Source organism: Pristiophorus japonicus, chromosome 4 (genome assembly GCF_044704955.1).
Source record: "Pristiophorus japonicus isolate sPriJap1 chromosome 4, sPriJap1.hap1, whole genome shotgun sequence".
Lineage (NCBI taxonomy): Eukaryota > Metazoa > Chordata > Chondrichthyes > Pristiophoridae > Pristiophorus > Pristiophorus japonicus.
Window position 1 is genome coordinate 192,840,372 of NC_091980.1, and position 20,395 is coordinate 192,860,766.

At 40.1% G+C, this 20,395-nt stretch overlaps 2 protein-coding genes across 2 annotated transcripts in view; one reads left to right on the top strand and one right to left on the bottom strand.

Moving 5' to 3' along the window:
- Positions 1 to 467: 467 nt before the first annotated feature.
- On the bottom strand, positions 468 to 17,736 carry atp6v1d (ATPase H+ transporting V1 subunit D). The gene is made up of 9 exons (XM_070878968.1): positions 17,178 to 17,736; positions 14,389 to 14,506; positions 13,640 to 13,719; positions 13,078 to 13,145; positions 10,632 to 10,676; positions 6,526 to 6,629; positions 6,198 to 6,264; positions 1,512 to 1,590; positions 468 to 991 (listed from the first exon to the last, which is right to left on the bottom strand). Exons 1-9 carry the CDS (start codon positions 17,216 to 17,218, stop codon positions 853 to 855), a joined length of 741 nt encoding a protein of 246 aa, XP_070735069.1. The 5' UTR covers positions 17,219 to 17,736; the 3' UTR covers positions 468 to 852.
- A 116-nt stretch (positions 17,737 to 17,852) lies between these two features.
- The window catches only part of eif2s1b (eukaryotic translation initiation factor 2, subunit 1 alpha b), a 31,743-nt gene continuing 29,200 nt past the window's right edge, over positions 17,853 to 20,395 (top strand). The window contains exon 1 of the mRNA XM_070878967.1: positions 17,853 to 18,011. The gene's annotated coding sequence lies outside the window, so the exon portion shown is untranslated. The remainder of the gene's footprint in view (positions 18,012 to 20,395) is intronic.

Sequence of the window (20,395 nt, forward strand, 5' to 3'; positions counted from 1 at the left end):
ATGCTTTTTAACCTCCCCCTCCCAGTGATCAAATAATCAACTGACTATCGAGGCTCTCATTATAAGGGGGCCACTTGCATAGGGTATAGAAGGGCTCCCATTCTTTGAGTTGATTTTCAGGAGACTCGTCAATAAAACCATGTCAAATTATACACATTTTAGTTTAACATATAAAAAAGAGACATTTTCTCCCTTCCCGAGTGTTAAATAAATTTTGGGAGATAGAACACATGCACTGGCATGGATAGGAAAAAGCTCAGTGAAGTGGATTTGACACCATATTAAGTCACATTAATGTGCCTATAGAAAACAAAACACTTATCACTGCATACAACACTCCTGAAGAGGAATGAATTATACTGAATGGCACAGTACAATTTTTTTTTTAATCTCTAATTCCTTTCAGGTGCACGTTGCATAGTATAATGTGCAATGGTAATTAATGTTTATCAATCAATAAATCAACATTGTTAAATATATAATTGATTTTCCAAATCATTTAATTATTGATTCTGAAGACCCATTTAGTACAGGCTCAGACTGTGCAATGGAATGTTTGTTATTGGCTCTGAGCAATTTTTCTTAACAGTAAATACTTAGGTCATTGGAAACCACTCATGACCCCACAGGGCACTGATGACAAACATGCAAGAATTCAAATGTTTTGTTTACATGTAAAATAAAAACCTGTGAACCTGCTGCAAATCACAGCATCCACCTGACAATCACAACTGCATTGGCAGGACAAACATCTTGCATTAAATATACAAATACGTCACAAGTGTTAATATTGGTTGAGCTCAAAATGCTTGCTACTACAATGAACAGCAGGCAACCAAAGCCACTCTAACATCAGTCAAAAAGCAAGTCCTCGTCCTTTTCTTGTTCAAGTAGGTTGGCTGGAGCATCGGCATGTTTTGTCCTAGAACCTTCCCGTTCTTTTTCTCTCTTTTCTTTCAACTGCTTTTTCTTCTCCTGAATCTTTTTTAACCTGTCGACATGAAAGAACTGGCCATTACCAAAACATACATCAACCATGTTGAATGTTGCCTTAAGAAAAATGTATTCAAGTACAAATCTGACTTTTATTAAGAATCCAAGAAAACATCATTGTAGAGATTCCTTCCCCTGGGTAACTACTAAAATCTGGAGGTGGTATGGATTTCTTTCCATATTATACCAATGGACAGAAGAACACATACCAATTTCTCATTCAACATGTACTGAAATACCAGCGCTTTACCATAGCAAAGCTAAAAAGTAGTTTTTCATTTCAGTTTTATATTGGTAGCATTTTGAGAGATGTCCATGTGAGCAGTATTGGATTGCACTGCACTTTATGAATAAAGCAGAGCTCTGTATATATGTACTTCAATGCATGTTAAGATCTCTATTCAAGAGGCTGTAACGGACAGTGAAAATTCTCATGTTGGAAAATAGGTGACAGAACAGCTTGCTCTTCATTAAAAACTTGAAGGTGGTCCAGCAGATTGAAATCCCACATCACTTACCTATAAAACTCCTCCCTTTCTCGCTCATCCAACTCGGTTATGATATAAGACAATGTGCGCTCAATCCGAGGAATTATCACTGGTAAGTAAAAGGGACAGTGATTAGTGATTGAGAATTGTATGATTCCATCACTAACAATCAATTCTAGTCCTGTGTTTGGCATAAGCTTGCCCTTAAGTTATTTGGAACATGAAGCATTTTGCATCTTCCCTGTCCATGCCAGTAAAATTTATACATTTTCCAGATAACATATTTCCACTTCCAACAGGTCGATGAAGGTTAACATTTTTTTGCACCCAGTTATTGACAGTAAAAGTTAAATAGTTATCACTGTGCATTATTGGTGTGTGTTATAGAATAGTTTGTTCAACCGATCAGGTATTTGAGTTTATATCAAATGCAAATCTGTGTTTATGATCACTCTTGAAGCAGCACTTTAATCACTCCAGTCTCTCCCCCTTCTGGTCCCTTTAACTATCACCCACTCATGTTATACTCTATCCGAGAAATCTACCCACGTTTTACTACATTAAAGGTGCTATATAAATGAAAGTTGCTGTTGTACATGTGTAACTGCACACTTAATGTACATTGAAAGACATTTGCCAATCCTTTGCTCACTTCCCCAATCTATTTCCTTCTTTTAAGGTTCTGATTTTATTGCACAGCTTCGCATAGAAGATACTATCACACCCCACTCCACATTAATAAATAAAATAAATAATTAAAATATATAAATATAAAAAAGGAGGGGCTTCAGCCCCAAACCTTAGAACACCTTATTGATGACTGGATTAGGAAACAACCACATTTAAAACCACACTTCCCATACAGTTGTACAGCTAATTTGCAATCTTTCACCATTGACACCATGGGACTTCAGTTTAGCATGCGGTTTTGATAAGACTATTTTCACTAGTTAGGATATCAGTAACAAGGGGTCATGAGTTTAAAATGATCAGTCGGAGGAGCAAAGTCAGGAGAAAATGCTTAATAAAGAGGGTTTTTGGAGCATGGAAATATTCACCACAAGCTGCTGATGAGGTGGAGACAATTGCATCTTTTAAGGGAAAATTGGATAAATATTTAAAGCCAAGGAAAGTACAGGACCATGGGGTGATAGCAGGATATGGAGATTAGTAGTACCTTCAAGATAGGGGTAAAAAATTGCCAGGGAAAAGTTTTTTATACTTTACTTCACATGGAAATGTAAAAGTTGGTATTCCAATAGTTCTTTCTAATCATTAGAATTCAGGTGGGGAATTTGAGACAAAGTGTTAACATTTTTGTGGATAGCCAGTGTATACACATAGCATAGTTCCAAAATACTTGTCATATGCTGTTTGCATTCCATGAATTCCCAAGAATTAAAGTACTGCATTCCAGTTTCCATCAGCACTCCTTTCCAAAAATTCAGGGCTCTTCTCCCTGCCCTCCACTTTTCTTCAGGTGGGGACTTGTACTAATTGCACAATGGCAACCTTCTGGTACCTCACCCAAATATCTATCCTTACTGTGTAAACTTTGAAACCTGTAGGCAGTTTCACCTTGGGGGCATCACAGGAGAGTCTAATCCCACCCTTACACACCATCCACAGATGGGCATTTTCCAGCATGACTCGCGAGAAGCTGGAGAACATGGTATTTTTTTCGAACCTATGGTGCTAGCTCATGTCAGTTAACTTGGCACAGATTGGAAATAAATCTGGAACCTTACTGGTCCATATAGCTCGACAGCTGATTCATTTTTTTGGTAATAAACTTCCAAAATACATTTTTGAAAGTTTCCAACAGCAAATGTATACTTTCTTCCTGGAGGAGGGGAATGAAATTAACACACATGCATGCCTGTTTTTTTTTTAATCCAAACTTTTGTACTCCTGAAGATGAAGGATGTCAGTGCTGTGCAGGGACTGACTAAATTCATTTCATATGGTCTCTTAAGGCTGGCAAAGGGCAAACTTGAATCCCTTCACTGAGCTGAATTCAAGCCCAGGTCCTACAAGTGAAATGACAAAATGGTAAGCAAATGCTTGCAATTAGCAGGTAGGATTATTAAGAACTTGCATTACATGTCCATCCTTCATTCTTTTAATGTGGAAACTGGTATGCAGGGCAACGTCTTATTTAAGAGTCAGCGAAGTACTTGTTTCTTGGAGAGATCAGAAGGTAATGCCTAAACATACACATTCCTAAGGAAGTTTTGGAAAGTTAGTAACGTACAATATGATTGGAGGATAAATGGTGTTAATTGAAATGCCCAATTGATTGGACATTCTTTTAGAAACATAGAAAAATAGGTGTAGGAGTAGGCCATTCGGTCCTTCTACCCTGCACCGCCATTCAATGAGTTCATGGCTGAACATGCAACTTCAGTACCCCCTTCCTGCTTTCTCGCCATACCCCTTGATCCCCCTAGTAGTAAGGACTTCATCTAACTCCCTTTTGAATATATTTAGTGAATTGGCCTCAACAACTTTCTGTGGTAGAGAATTCCACAGGTTCACCACTCTCTGGGTGAAGAAGTTTCTCCTCATCTCGGTCCTAAATGGCTGACCTCTTATCCTTAGACTGTGACCCCTGCTTCTGGACTTCCCCAACATTGGGAACATTCTTCCTGCATCTAACCTGTCTAAACCCGTCAGAATTTTAAATGTTTCTATGAGGTCCCCCCTCATTCTTCTGAACTCCAGTGAATACAAGCCCAGTTGATCCAGTCTTTCTTGATAGGTCAGTCCCACCATCCCGGGAATCAGTCTGGTGAACCTTCGCTGCACTCCTCAATAGCAAGAATGTCCTTCCTCAAGTTAGGAGACCAAAACTGTACACAATACTCCAGGTGTGGCCTCACCAAGGCCTTGTACAACTGTAGCAACACCTCCCTGCCCCTGTACTCAAATCCCCTCGCTATGAAGGCCAACATGCCATTTGCTTTCTTAACCGCCTGCTGTACCTGCATGCCAACCTTCAATGACTGATGTACCATGACACCCAGGTCTCGTTGCACCTCTCCTTTTCCTAATCTATCACCATTCAGATAATAGTCTGTCTCTCTGTTTTTACCACCAAAGTGGATAACCTCACATTTATCCACATTATACTTCATCTGTCATGCATTTGCCCACTCACCTAACCTATCCAAGTCACTCTGCAGCCTCATAGCATCCTCCTCGCAGCTCACACTGCCACCCAACTTAGTGTCATTCACAAATTTGGAGATACATTTAATCCCCTCGTCTAAATCATTAATGTACAGTGTAAACAGCTGAGGCCCCAGCACAGAACCTTGCGGTACCCCACTAGTCACTGCCTGCCTTTCTGAAAAGTACCCATTTACTCCTACTCTTTGCTTCCTGTCTGACAACCAGTTCTCAATCCATGTCAGCACACTACCCCCAATCCCATGTGCTTTAACTTTGCACATTAATCTCTTGTGTGGGACCTTGTCGAAAGCCTTCTGAAAGTCCAAATATACCACATCAACTGGTTCTCCCTTGTCCACTCTACTGGAAACATCCTCAAAAAATTCCAGAAGATTTGTCAAGCTTGATTTCCCTTTCACAAATCCATGCTGACTTGGACCGATCATGTCACCTCTTTCCAAATGCGCTGCTATGACATCCTTAATAATTGATTCCATCATTTTACCCACTACTGAGGTCAGGCTGACCGGTCTATAATTCCCTGTTTTCTCTCTCCCTCCTTTTTTAAAAAGTGGGGTTACAGTGAATCACTTCCTATCGAGTGGAGGGTAGCCAGAGTCAATGGAATGTTGGAAAATGACTATCAATGCATCCGCTATTTCCAAGGCCACCTCCTTAAGTACTCTGGGATTCAGTCCATCAGGCCCTGGGGATTTATCGGCCTTCAATCCCATCAATTTCCCCAACACAATTTCCCGACTAATAAGGATTTCCCTCAGTTCCTCCTCCTTACTAGACCCTCTGACCCCTTTTATATCCGGAAGGTTGTTTGTGTCCTCCTTAGTGAATACCGAACCAAAGTACTTGTTCAATTGGTCTGCCATTTCTTTGTTCCCAGTTATGACTGCCCCTGATTCTGACTGCAGGGAACCTACGTTTGTCTTTACTAACCTTTTTCTCTTTACATATCTATAGAAACTTTTACAATCCGTCTTAATGTTCCCTGCAAGCTTCTTCTCGTACTCCATTTTCCCTGCCCTAATCAAACCCTTTGTCCTCCTCTGCTGAGTTCTAAATTTCTCCCAGTCCCCGGGTTCACTGCTATTTCTGGCCAATTTGTATGCCACTTCCTTGGCTTTAATACTATCCCTGATTTCCCTTGATAGCCACGGTTGAGCCACCTTCCCTTTTTTATTTTTACGCCAGACAGGAATGTACAATTGTTGTAGTTCATCCATGCGGTCTCTAAATGTCTGCCATTGCCCATCCACAGTCAACCCCTTAAGTATCATTCGCCAATCTATCCTAGCCAATTCACACCTCATACCATCCTAATGCAGAATTCCACCATATTATGGTCACTCTTCCCCAAGGGGCCTCGCACAACGAGATTGCTAATTAATCCTCTCTCATTACACAACACCCAGTCTAAGATGGCCTCCCCCCTAGTTGGTTCCTCGACATATTGGTCTAGAAAACCATCCCTTATGTCCTTTCCTCAGGACCTTAAATTCAAAGCAGTAGCAAAAATACATAACCTACCATGTTCAATCGCATTTACACGTCGGTTAGTAATTTTAATGGCTTCATCCAGTGTTACAAATGAAGTCTGAAATAAAAAGGTTACAAGTTTAGTGTGTTAATTGTTGTGAGCAAGTTCTCATTGTTTTCCCATTGACATATTATCAGGGCTATAGCCGGGGTCAAATTATTCATGAGATATACATGGCCAGTAACAGATTTTGGCATTTTTCTGGTGTACTGCAATGTAATTTGTGATGTGTGTTTATGCTAATTTATTTACATAAATAGCTTAAAACATATTTGAGTACAAGATCAGAGCACATTCTTGCCTTCCTCTATCTCTTACCTGCAGTGATGCCAGTTCAACCAGAAGCTCCACTGCTTTTGCATAATTCCTCTTGAGTTTAGCCAGCTGTTCCCCACCTCTGGCCAGGCCAGTCAGCTCATAACCTGATAAAAAATATCTTAGCTCAATTAGGTGAAGTACTGTAACCAACTCTTTAAATTTATGGTTAACTAGTGGATTTCCTGTAATAATGACCTGGAAATCCCAGCCTGCCCGGTCCATTCCGAGTGTCTACAGACCCGGGAAGGCCTCGCAAGCCAGTTTTCAGCGCAAAAACTGAAAATCGGCTTTTCCGATCTGCCAAGCTGGAGCTTAACAGATCCAAGGCATATCAGGAGTGAGGACATTTGCAAGGGCAAGTTTGCAGGATTTACCTCTATCTTGCCCAGCAAATGTCCTCAAAACTCTTGCACCTGATAAAAGCAGGTGCATAGCCTACTTTTACAGGCGTACGTGTTTTAAACATACAAAAATATAAAACTAAATTTTAAAAAACACTTTTTGTTTAAAAAAAACCCCTGCCCACTAAGTTTGTTTTTAACCCTAATTACAAAACTTTAAAAAAAGGAATATTTTTTCTAAGGCATTTATTAACTTTAATTTCAATTAATTTTAATTATGAGGTGTGTTTTCTAATTTTTTTTATTATGGTGTTTAGTGTGTTTAGTTTTTTTTCTTCTCATTAAAAGCAATGAGAGCTCATAGTTACGGAGTTCTCATTGCTATTAATGAGAAAACTGTGGAATACTGTACCCGAATGCACCTTCCTCGTGGGAACCTGGAGGATGGGAGCACACTTCGCAGTGGAGAAAGAGAAGGCCTCCCCACTGGAATCCCACACTCCTTTCGGACCACTAGGTACATTCGTAGAAATTTCAGGTTGGAGGCATCTGCCCGCGGCCATTCACATTGAGTCAGAAGATAATGTTTTATAATGTCAGAAGCTTGGATCATGTAATGAACAATGTATTATACAAAAGAGAGAGTTCAGCTCCCTTGGCATTGCTCAAAGTCCAGATTCTGATTTTCTTTCAGTAACGCTGCTTCCCCACTAATTCTTTGGTTTCCCTTTTTCCAACCACTGTTCTTTCCATAAGTTTGTCCTTCACCCTGTCCTACATGTTTTCCAATGACTTTGGCTCACTTATATATTATTTTCCTGATGCAGTTAGTTTCCACATCTTAGCTGTGTTAAAGTCTAAGGAATGCAAAAGGTGTAAATCAATATGTACCAGCTCAAAGGTAGAGCAGGTTGTTCAGAAACTTGTGCAATACATATGGGCACGATACAAATTGTTAGCTCAGGAGGCGAGACAGTGGCCAGAACTGGCTTAGTAACAATCTGAAGGGATCTAGGACTTTTGAGGACTTGAAGGCAAAAAGTGTGTTCATTGGTGATCATGGGGACAATGTCTGGGGCCAGTAAGCTTGCAAGATAGAGGGAGAGTAGAAGGAGTTATAAGCGGAGTCAGGGATAAGGAGAAAGGGGAGGGAGAAAACAGAGTATAGGCTTCCAGAAACTGCAGAGGCAGGTAGATGGCAGCAGAGATAACTTCTCAAAATGTGCCAAGTCTTGGCCCTACTAAGATGGAGAAGCAGAACTCCAAAGTAGAAAATGGCTGACCTTTGCGAGATTCATGGAGTTGCAGTTTCCAGCTATACCCTAAGGGTGGAGACTGAGGCTGAAAAGTTCAGATTTTATTTACTTATTGCTGCAACGGAGGGGTTTCCCAGGCATAGAAATAGCACTTTAATTGTCAGACAAACTCAGATGGAACATTAACTCTATTTCTCAGATACTGCCTGACCTGCTGAGTATTTCCAGCATTTTCTGTTTTTATAACCAAGATGCAACGTGCTCATAGTGTGGGAAATAGCAATAGGGATGCCCAGACATCCAAACTGTGGAAAATAAGGACAACTCAAGCACTGTGCAGGAGAGAAAAGATAGGCCTGTACAGAGGAAAGTTATTGCAGGTATTTCTAGGGTAAGAGTTAGCTTTATTGCTATTTTGGCAATTATTTTGTTTCTTGTAATAGTCATTGAAAATGTTTTATATATGTTAAAGTTTATCGTCTTGGCTCAAAGACCAACATAAGTAGAGGTTAGGCCTCTACTCATTGGAATTCATAAGAATAAGAGGTGATCTTATCGAAATGTTTAAGATTATGATGGGGCTTGACAAGGTGGATGCAGAGAAGATGGTTTCCACTGATGGGGGAGACTAGAACTAGAGGGCATGATGATCTTAGAATAAGGGGTCGCCCATTTAAAACTGAGATAAGGAGAAATTTCTTCTGAGGGTTGTAGACCTGTGGAAGCTGGGACATTGAATAAATTTAAAACAGAAATACATTTTCTTAAACGATAAGGGGTTATGGGGAGCAGGCAGGGAAGTGGAGCCGAGTCCATGATCCTATTGAATGGCGGAGCAGGCTCGAGGGGCCGTATGGCCTACTCCTGTTCCTATTTCTTATGTCCTTATAACTGCAGTAAAGAATTTGAAAACATTGAGTTCCTTTGATTGATTTAATTGCAACTGCTGACTCCAGATTGCTTTTTACAAAAAAGAATTGAACAATGTTTCTGGTTTTTGCCTCTCTCAGGAGATCACATGACTCCGATTGGGGTGAGGTGTAGAATGTTTCAGTATAAGGGGTGTCGCAGTTGAGAGAGGTGGACTGGTTGGGCTGAGTGCTCTTCGCCTTTCCGCCACTGTTCATAGGTTTATATGTAATCTTCAGGGCTGCTGACAGAGGGCCGTGTGGCTCTTTGTCAGCCGGCAAGGACACGATGGGCTGAAATGGCCTCCTTCTGCGTTGTAAATTTCTAATGTTTCTATGTAATGTGGTTGACTGTGCTTTTCCATTTCACAATTGGTAACTTTTTCTCCTTGTCTGAGGGCTTAACTTAGCTACATTTAACAGATAGTTACTTCAACTAATGAGAAAAGTATAATGGGTGATTTTTCATGCTGCAGACCCACTTGAAGTCTGATGCACAATTAGATAAGATTTAAAATCAGAGATAGTTATGTGGCTTGAACAAAGATCGGGGTATGGGACCAGAATGACTGGGGCAGTGAAGGGCATGTAGATACTGTCTGACCATGGGGAATGATGCAAAAGCTCATTGCCACACCTGCGTGGTCTTTTTTCAGCATTTTTTAAAGAAAATATATTGTTTAATTTCTTGACCATCCCCCAATGGGAAGAATCTGTTCTGTGGTCCGTTCCCTGTCCAATTCCCATTCAGGTCTGATAATGTATGGGCCAGAATTTGCTGTCAAAGTAACACTAATTGTGCTCATCATTATTTATGCGCAAATGGTACAGCAACTTCAGGCGAGGGGTTAAACATGCATATCCAAAAGTTCCTGTCCCAGTTGCGCCATTCCGACAGCATCTCGCTTTCTGTCCCATCACTGAAATGCATTGAATGCCGTGAAGTTGCTATATTTGCACGATAAATATGAACTAAACTCGCCACAGAAAGTGAAGTCATGTAATTTCAAATCTAAGTACCCTTTTAACATGATAAGTGTTAATTACTGCCAATCAACCCAGCACTGAAAATTAACTATTAGAAGTGTGGAGTCTCATTTCTTCAGGTATTAATTGTTGGGAGATTTTAAAACGGTCAAATTTAAACTTTTACTTTGTCTCTTTATTAAATCTTTATTTCTCTTTCTGTACCTGATTTGGCATTGAATTTACACTACCTTCAGTCTTTACGCTGTTTATTTCAATCTGATTGGTTGAGATACACAGTTGCTTGTCCTGTTCACTCAAGTCCCAGATCACCAGTTTCCCTCAGGTTATCAGATCGCACTCTCAGGAACTTGCCACGCAAAATAATTTAAAAATCTAAATGTGCAAGGTCAAGTCTTGCTGTTAGATGTCCTTCTACAGCAAAACCTGGGCCAATATTCTTCCTGTGGTACAACACATACGTTTCAGTTTTTTTTTTAAATGGAAGGCTACCCACAATGATAATTCAATGCTGAATATTATTTAATCTTTATTCACCCTCTTGGCAATGAAACAGTCAGAGTGGCAAAATGAACATTCCCATTTCTGACAGAAGTGGATGGATTTTTACTCACTGTCTCCTCCTTCTTGGTAATGTTCAAACACTGGCAGTATAACACCTATTGAAAGAGATTAGATTTATTCACTAATTACATCAAAAGCAAACAAATATATTTTATATTCCATCATGGTATACAAAAGCTTTGTTTTTAAAAGCACAATTTGCCCCTTTCTCTTCTTCCCCCCCTCAAAACATACATGTGTCCCTATACACACACTAGAGGTCAGACAAGTTGGCACCTGCTCTCCAGTTTTGACCAATGCCAGCAGCTGGGAGGTGAGGCAGAATAACTTGTTGCATTACTTTCCTTCCATTGTCTTGGCAGAATAGGGCCCTCCATCTCATTGCATAGTCACATTCAGGAACTTAGCAGATAGGTCATCAGAACAAACCTACTTTGTACCACTCTGTCCACCAATAATCTGCTTTATTTTTCTTGCTGTGAAAGCAAGCAGAATCCTAGTGCAGGAGACCATCAAACTGGAAAAGAAAAGTCTAGATAAATGACAAAGTAGTGATGCGTTACATCGAGTCTACAGCCTTGATACAGGACATTCGACCAAATTGGTCTATACCAGCTTTTATGCTCCATGCGAGCCTCCTTCCATCCTTCTTCATCTAACCCCATCAGCATACCCTTCTATTCCTTACTCCTTTATGTACTTATCTAGCTTCCCCTTAAATGCATCTATGCTTTTTGCCTTAACTACTCATTGTGGTGGCAGTTTCAACATCTTTGGGGAAAGAAGTTTCTCCTGACTTCATTATTGGATTTATTAGTGACTCATTTAGTTTTGGTCTCCACCACAAGTAGCATCATTTTCTCTACATCTACCCTATCATTATCTTAAAGATCTCCATCAGGTCACCCCTCAGCCTTCTCTTTTCTTTCCCAAATATTATAACCTCTCAGTTCTGCTATCATCCTTTACACCTTGCCCAATGCTTCTATATCCTTTTTGATAATATGGTGACCAGAACTCTGCACAGTATTCCAAATGTGGTCTAAAAGGTGATGACAAATTTAGGCTTTCGAAGTGTGTAAATTTTAGAAGACAGACAGAGAGGTAAGGAGTTCCACAGCTTCCAGCCATTAGAAAACAGTGAGAGAAGAGACAATTGTGGCATAAATTGTGCCAACTTGATCTCATGACAATACGGATATAAGGATGAAGAGCATTAGTAAGTCATATTTTCAGCTGTGTAACAAGAGAGCTGCTATTTTTTAAATAAAAAGGAGAAACATTAAAACAACTAATCAAAAATTCAAGAGGATAAAACCCCTGGTCTGGACTGATTACATCCCCGTATTTTAAAAGAATCTAGGGAAAAGATAACAGAGGCACTATTACAAATGAAATAATTCGTTAGAGAAAGGTGTAGTGCCGGAGGACTCGCGGATAGCTAAGGTAATATCTATATTTAAGAAGGGAGATAGAACATGTCCAGGGAACTGTAGGCCAGCCAGCTTAACATAGGAAAAATTATGGAATCAATAAAAAAAAAAAAAGAGAACATCTAGAAACCAAAAAGATATAATAATGATGAATAGTCAGCATGGATTTATTTGACCAACCTCATTAAATTCTTTGAAGCGGTGAGAGAGAGAGAGAGAGAGAGAGAGAGAGAGAGAGTAGATGCATTTTATCCAGATTTCCAAAAGGCCTTCGATAAGGTGCCACACAATAACTAATGAATAAGGTTAGAGAATGCAGATTTAGAGGACAAGTAGCAGAATGGATAACTAGCTGGCTTCAAGACAGAAAGCAGAGAGTAGAGGTAAAGGGTAGCTATTCGGAGTGGCAGAAGGTGGAAAGTGGGGTCCCACAAGGATCAGTGCTGGAACCAATGTTGTTCACAATTTATATTAACCTACAATACCAAGATGAATTATCCCATTGATATGTTAAAGAATCAGAAAAGCTGGAAGAAGAAAATGCAGTGAAGAATTCAACCAGTTGGCAAACTTAGTGCTGGACAAGACAAGAGCAGTTTACAAAGTAGAAAAATTGTTAGGAATGTTCTGCAAGATGCCTTTCCCATTATTTTAAATTTTACACTAGATGAGAAATCCAAGTGTCACAATAGTCCAAACTATCAAGAGTGGGAAGCTGCGCTCTAAATAATTTGCATTTACTTTAAATTTCACTTGATAAGAAAAAGGTGGAAAAAACAAATGGTTTCAAAATATCGTCACAACGGTAATGTTAGCAAGTCATTTGGACAAGCAATGTGAAAATTGAGTGTCATATGACACTCGACAAATACTAGAATGGGAGGATGGAATATAGTTGCCGCTTTAGGTTTCCATGAACATGTTAAAGTTATTGCATGAAGGCTAGCTTATCAAACTGCAGCTCTTAGCTCATCCAGCTGTAAATGTCATATTGTGCCAAGTTATAAAAAAAATGCCACATTTCTTAAGAAATAAGATATTGATAGCACCAATAAAAACGCACCTGCTACATTGTCTTTTTTAGCTCTGACCTTGACCTGTGCCCTGTTAACATTCTGGATCACAGTAGTACTGCAGAGAACGGAATCAATATATATCAGATACAATACGAGCCTGCTTGCATCATATACTCTACTCCGCTTAATTTGAAGTTACTTGATTCAAATCATCTGATAATTCACATTTTTAGCAATAAATTCCTTTGTTATTTGATCTAAAAAGGATAATGTCTAAAATTACTGATTAATTACGCAGATCTAAAAAGAGTAACCTTTGTGGACGGAAATACTTGATTTAGCCCTTACATGCAAGGTCAATAAATATCAAATGGACTCCATACTTATTAAAAGTGAAATGGATTCAACTCGCACTGAGGCTTCAATTCAGTGCACAATCATTTTTCAAAGCTGTAACAGCCCCCACACAGTAAGTGAATGCCACACAAGTCATCAAATCTACAGTCTTCAAACATCACCAATAACAAAGACCAGTTGCTCAATTAGCACAGGTTAGGGCCGAGTAATCTGGTCAATCTGCAAAGAAATCTTTGGCAGTTATAGTCTCACCTGAAATCTCCAGCAGTGAATTTAGCTTCAGCTAAGGAAAAGGCTGCCTCCCTCATAACTTCACCCATCAGCGTCTTAGTCTGGGAGGAGAAAACCAGAGTTGATGTAAATCCAACATGTGGAGGTGCTAACTCACGCTGAAATATAGGGCTTATTTTATGTTATCTTCACTACAATGCTTAAAATGTAGAGTTCATTTTTATATGCAGAGCAGCATTTGTTATTTCTAAAAATCTGCGAGGATGTCTTCAGTTTCTGCCAGTTGCCCTGGTTTAATCAACCTATGCAACACCTTTGGCCGAGAACAGGTGGCTGACCTGCCCCAGGCCTCCACCAATGCTCCTGCTGGCCACAGAGGTCTGCAACTCACTGTCTGCACACAATGCACTCACTCCAACAGAAGCATTTGGGTTCCACCCACCAAATTGGTTGCAACCAAACTCGGTAAAGTTGGGGGTAAAGGATGGAATATCTAAACACGCTTCTCCTCAGATATCCTGCTTTAATAAAAAAAGATTGATTCAGTTTGCCAGCACATTCAGCACAGGACCAAAATACCATGAATATAAATAGAATAAAGTGCTGTTAAGGCAGGAAGCCAAATAGACCTGGTATTTATAAGTAACCAATTAAATCTGGTCATTCAATGACCAAAACTTGCATTGTGCTAAAAGTAGTGTAAAGTAGAAAAAATAAATGGGAAAGCTTAATTAAACTTGTAACGGTTGTTCTTCAAACATAAATTTCACCTCTATAATCTTTTTCAGGATTTGTCTGAAGCGCAGTGTAAGGGCATCAGACTTTTTCTTCAGTAGGTTGCGACCAGTCTGAGCACCTTTCAAACGGGCCTTCATTATAGTTTGTGCCCTATAGCAAAAACAAAACAATGAATAAGTTTACTTTGAGCTGGCCATTGATTCAATTACACTCAGCGAATTTGATTTATGTTTCAACAAAAAGGTAACGCTTTTTTGGCACGCTCGCAATTGCGAATTTTTATAAACTGAATCGCAAAACTACTAGTGACAGAAGGATGCAACTTTTTGTACCCAGTTTTTATATGGATATGTTAACGTTAGATGATTCACATTTCTATTTTTAAACTTGGGGGAGGGAAATGTCCTTAATGTATCCACTTTTAAATAGAAAGAAGAATGAGAAGCAATGAACCACATTGAGTTGCTGTTCATAGAAATTGGATGAATGGATAGACCCAAGAACCATCCAAAACTGGCCAATAGTTACTTTGATTAAGATGAAATTGTGTACACAAAAGAACTAGAAGTTATTTTTCTCTCTCATACATTCATTTGGGGCCAGCACATAACACTTGACATTTACATTTCACGTGGATATCTTGTAAATATGAAATTAGCACAAAAAATATTACAAACATGAAAGCTCAATGTGTAGAAGAAAGGTTTTAATCTCTCCTAAGCAGACTCTATATCCTGTAAAACCGTTTCATTTTAAAAAATGAGCTTTACAATTAGTCTTATTTTTCAATTCAACCAGCGAGAAAGATGTTTTTTGCCATTTGAATGCTAACATGAGAGAACTGAAACTTCCCTCAAACTGCAACAAATATGACAGACAGTTGAATAACCAGATGTATTGAGTGTATCCAGGTTTGTGTAAATTCAGCTATGAAGGTTGGTTTAGCTCCCAGATACCATCAAACACTATAACTTCCCCAAGCCAGTTCCCAGTGCCATTATCTGCACACTGTTTATACAAAAATATTTTTGAAAACACTTTCTTCTTTATTTAAGGTGGTCATGGAAGAAGATACCAGAAAGAAAAGCAACTAGTTTTTAAAAGGGTACCATTCACATTCTCAAGTCCCAAAGTACTTCACAATGAATTACTGTTGAAATGCAGTTATTTATGCCAGCCAATTTACATCTGGCAAAGACAATTTAAACAAACAGTTTTGGGAGGTTAGTCGAAGGATAAATATTGGCCAGCACAAGCAAGACCACCCCCAACTTTCTAAATTTCCACCTGAACAAGTAGACTGGTCTCATTCGGAAAACAGTACTTCTGACTCTGTTGATATTCCACTGAAATGTTAGGCTCATTTACGTGCTCGTATCCTGCAGTGGGTTTTGAACCTGCAACTATTTGTGGAGTGCAACCACTGAATCAAGCAGAGTTGTTTTAAATACAAGGAGCCTCTGGTTATAATTTTACAAGAACGTTTTTCAGAAACTCCATTCCATGTCTGTCAGTTGAGCAATTTTGATATTGGGGAATGGCGATGTTCAGGAAGTGCTGCATATAACCATATGAACCTTTCCAAGTCAGCCAGAATGTAAAAGATGGAAACAATGTGCTGTGGGTGAACACACATTCCAAATTCAGATATTAAACAGACATCTCTGATTATGTATCAAGTATTTTGTAACTGCAGATGAGTTCACATGTTAATTCCCACAATGTTTAAGTTTTTACTACATCACACTGCACAGTATTAGTATGTTTTGAAAAAATGTGATGGGATGTCTGCTACACTGACAAGGCTGCCTTTATTTCTTTGAGAAGACAGACGGTGGTTGGGCACTGCAGTCCTTGTGGGGATGCGAGATGGGGGGGGGGTTTACAAGATTTTGACTCAACAATGTAGGAACAGCAATAAATGTTCAATTTGTTGTTCCATGCCATTGTGTGCAACAGAACTTCAGTATAATCCATTATCTTGTGTTCCATGCAGTATTTTTTAAAGTTTTAAATGTAGTGCTTCCTTACTATGTTGACATTTTGATTTGGAGTGCTTGAGATCCATCCAGGGGCATATTCTCATCTCACATTAGCACTTTCATAGCAAGTACATGAGGGAGAAAGGAATAAAATATATTGATAAAGATATATTGATAGGGAAGATGAAGTTAAGACAGTGGGAGGAGGTTCTTGTGGAACATAAACAGCAGCATAGGCCAAATGGCCTGTTTCTGAGCTGTAAGTTTTAAACAATTTTCATATTGTACAATACGTGCATTTTACCCCATTGCTACTATTTGGGGTAGATAAGGGCTGGTCTGTGCCTCATGATCAAATTATGTAGAGTGCAAAGGATGATGATTACTTTTGTTAAAAATGTAACTGGTTTCTACAATTTTTTAATTGCACAACTCCAACTCTTGTTCAATTAAGTTAATTAGAAGTTATTTTCCTTAAAAACACATTTTCGATGGTCTAAGTCTGCAATACTGGATTGCAACATTTTGGAATATTAACTGTTTTGCAAACCGGGCACAATTACAGCAATCGACTGTTTGTTATAACCTCCCCCAACAATTACTCCCAATTTCGGTTTAGTTTCTAGTTTCTGTGAGTTCCTTTATTTGGAAATAGGCTGATGATTCAGTGAGAGAAACAGACCGGTCCCTTCAATTCCGTTTCCTGAGAACAAACCTATGCCTGATACAAAAAAATGAAAAGGCTGCACTCTTAACACAAATCGTTGCACATTTTCCCCGGCTTGAGCACTGACGTATAATCCAAACTTGCGATGGCCGGGAACGGGAATGATACTCACATCCGCGATGGAAAGATCTCAATCCTCTCTTTCCCCGACATGTTTGGCTATGCGGGAGAGATCCAAGACAAATAAGAGAGAATCCTTTGAATGTGAGACGGATCCAATGACCTTGAGCGGGGCCCTGTCCTCGAGCTGGGGCTTGCTCCTGCTGCTGTCCCTCCGGTTTGGGGAGGTTTTGCTCCGGTGGCTTTGTGTCGCCGCAGTCAGCTGCTCGCACAGTCACGTGGCAGGCGGAAGTGACCAACAACCCTTTGAAGTAACTGTGTACCAAATATTTCACTTTTGGATGAGGAATTAAAAAAAAAATAATTTCTGCTCGAGGTTGTTCTTTTTGTTTACTTCAGCAATTCAACGGCCCCTGCCTCCCGAGCGTCCTGTTTCTCAGGCTTTATGTTTACCCCCGGAGCTGGCAGCTCTCCTTTACTAAGATGGAGGCCACGCGGCCTCAGTAATCCAAATTGTTGCTCATTTCCGCCTTCCCCTCCATTTCCAATTGCCCAGTGCGTTTGACAGTGACAATCTAACAGAATCATATGATAATTAAGGAGGCGAAGGCGTGGGGAGGGGCGGGAGGTCCGCGCCTGTTGGATGTCACAAATTGAGGCCGCGCCGCCATTTTAGCTCAAAGTTCAGTCTCTAAAGCGAAACAATTAAACCGGAAGTGATCATTAGCTTCCGGTGGCGGCGCCGCGCCTGTGCAGTCCGAGAGTCGATCCAAGTGAGGCCTGTGAAGCGTCGGGGGAGGAATCGGCGCCAAGTCGCGGCAGAGACCGGTCCCTTCTAAACACCGTCATTCGAGCAGCAGCCTTGCTGCCGACAGATTCGGTGCAGGTAGGTGAGGCCCAGGGTCCGTGGATGGCGAGGCCGGGAGCTGTCTTTCATAGCGGGCGGAAGCCAGGCTCTGGCCTAATTCAAGCACGTTTTAGACCGGTGCACGCAGTCAGCAGCGCTAACTTGGCCCTTGTCATCCCTGGCCCGAGCCCAGGCGCGGCCCGGTAACGGCCACATTCTCCATCAGCCTGTTTTTGACGTGTGTTACCTGGGTTTTAGATAGTTTCCAGTCTGTGGGTTGATGTGTTAAAATCTGGCTTGCCCTCTATTGCCCACCTCTATCAGTTCATGGGCCCCTCAAATTTACGCTGTGATTCCCTTCTCTCATTGTTTCCATTTCCCACGCCAGCTGCCGTGCGGCCTTCGAGGGTGGTTGCTATCAAGCTTATAGTTTTGTGCTGTGTGCCCACGTCTAATTGAGATGCAGGATTGTTAAAATTCACAAATGGAGGAGACTTTGATTGCATCATTCTAGGCTGGGTTTTAAGTGAACTCCCTTGATGAAAGTCTACTCGGCTCAACTCTCAATACCCCATTTCTAAATGTGCATTGCATTCTATGCTCAGGAAGCATCCTTCTCCAACTGTTAATGAAAAACTAAATTAAGTTTGGCTTAAATTTCAATTTTTGTTAGACATGGTCACTGGAATGAAGACATTTTATGGAGATTTTTATATTTTGTCATGAAAAGGATGAAAAATTCAAGTGAGGGTGTGGTAGCAAATACATTTTTGCAGGCTTGTTTTCAGTTTTCTGATTATCTGTGCATAGTTATATGCCTCCTCTACATCTGCTATTTAACCAACGATTTCTAATAGTGCTATGAATTTGACAGTGAAATGTGAATATTAATTTAAAATAGCAATAAAATAAAAAATGGGGCAAAATGACAATCAAAACTGATCTAACAAGAGCAGTTCATGTTGACTGAGGGCTGAGCAGATTTTTTCATTGAAATGTATTAATCTGAAGCCACATTCATAGCATTGTATCAAGTGAATTCTGTAGTTCTGATCCCATGGTTCCATTGTAATATATCGCATCTGACGGATTTGACAATGGAATAACTTCATATACACAAACCTTTGGCACTAACCAACAATGTCAAGTCTTCTGGTGCTATTTGTACTGGGGAACTTAGCAACAGTGGAACTGTGCACATGTAGTTGCTGAAAAATTGCCATTTTGCAATTTTTGCTAGCTCTTCTGCAGTGTTGGGAAGGTTTATATAGTAATGACAAACTGCATTGCTTGCTTGTTTAGTCAGGTTCTGAGCTCAGCCAGCACATGACAAATCAAAACTGGACCCAACAGAAGTGTAGCTTGTGATAGCATCTTTGATACCAGTGGCATTTTGCTGTCAGTACTCTGAATCCACCTAAAGAGGGTTGCATTGCCTACATGGTAGCACCAATGCTAAATCTGTTACAAGTTTCAGTTTTAGCGCACTTACCTCTGGGTCAGAAACCTTTGGGTTTAGGTTCCACTATGGTCCAGAACATAGAATCCAGGCTGACAATTTAGTGCAGTACCGAGAGACTGCTGTGTTGTCAGGTGTTATCTTTAGGTGAGAAGTTAGACTTGAGACACTGGGACTATTTCCATTGCCATAGAGAAGGCAAAGAGTGGAGAGTTTAAAATGATGAAAGGTTTTGATGCGAGTAAATAGGGAAACACTCTTCTCTACTTGTGAGTCAGTGGTAACAGGTAGTCAAGTTAAAACGATCAGGAGAGTTAGGATAAAGTTGCAGGAGCATGCAATGCTGAAGCAGAGGCCACTGCATCTTGTAATTGACGAGATAAATATTTGAAGCTGAGGAAGATACAGGGCTTTGGGGATAAAGCAGAGCAGTGGGATTAGTTTTCAATTGTTCTAGCAACTCGGGGCAGACATTGCACCAAAATGCCTTCCCGTGTGCTGTAAACTTCCACAGTTCCATGTTAACACTGCACTTACTAGCCTTTTTAATATCAATGTAATTTTGCTTTTAAAAAGAAAATGCCAGCTAGTACAAGCCAGAATATTTCAGCTTCAATCCCCTGTCAGCTGATTGCAGCCTCAGCACTCTGTTGAAAGAAACGCAAAACAAAACACCCCAGATGCCCACTCCCAATTGCCATGGATTGATGTGTCTGGAAAATAGATGTATGTATGGACACTCGGTGAGAACAGGATCTGCTCAGCAGCGATCCTCTTATTGTCAAGTTTTTTTTTACAAAGAATGGTTAATTTGGTGATGTATCAGAAGGTGGGGGAGGCAAACAGGCAAAATAGCTGTAGAGCGACATTTCTTCTGGTTAATAATCATTCACAAAAATAATATTTCAGACTCCACACAATCATTTACTAGTTGACCAGCAACATGCGAGTGAATTAACAGTGA

Excerpts from the sequence above, each read along its gene's own strand:
- atp6v1d (XM_070878968.1), bottom strand. The coding sequence starts at position 17,218 with ATGTCGGGGAAAGAGAGGATTGAGATCTTTCCATCGCGGAT. Across the intron at positions 10,677-13,077 it reads TAAAAAAGACAATGTAGCAG|GTGTTATACTGCCAGTGTTT; the intron begins GTGCGTTTTTAT and ends CTCTTTCAATAG. Across the intron at positions 992-1,511 it reads GAAAGGGAGGAGTTTTATAG|GTTAAAAAAGATTCAGGAGA; the intron begins GTAAGTGATGTG and ends TCATGTCGACAG.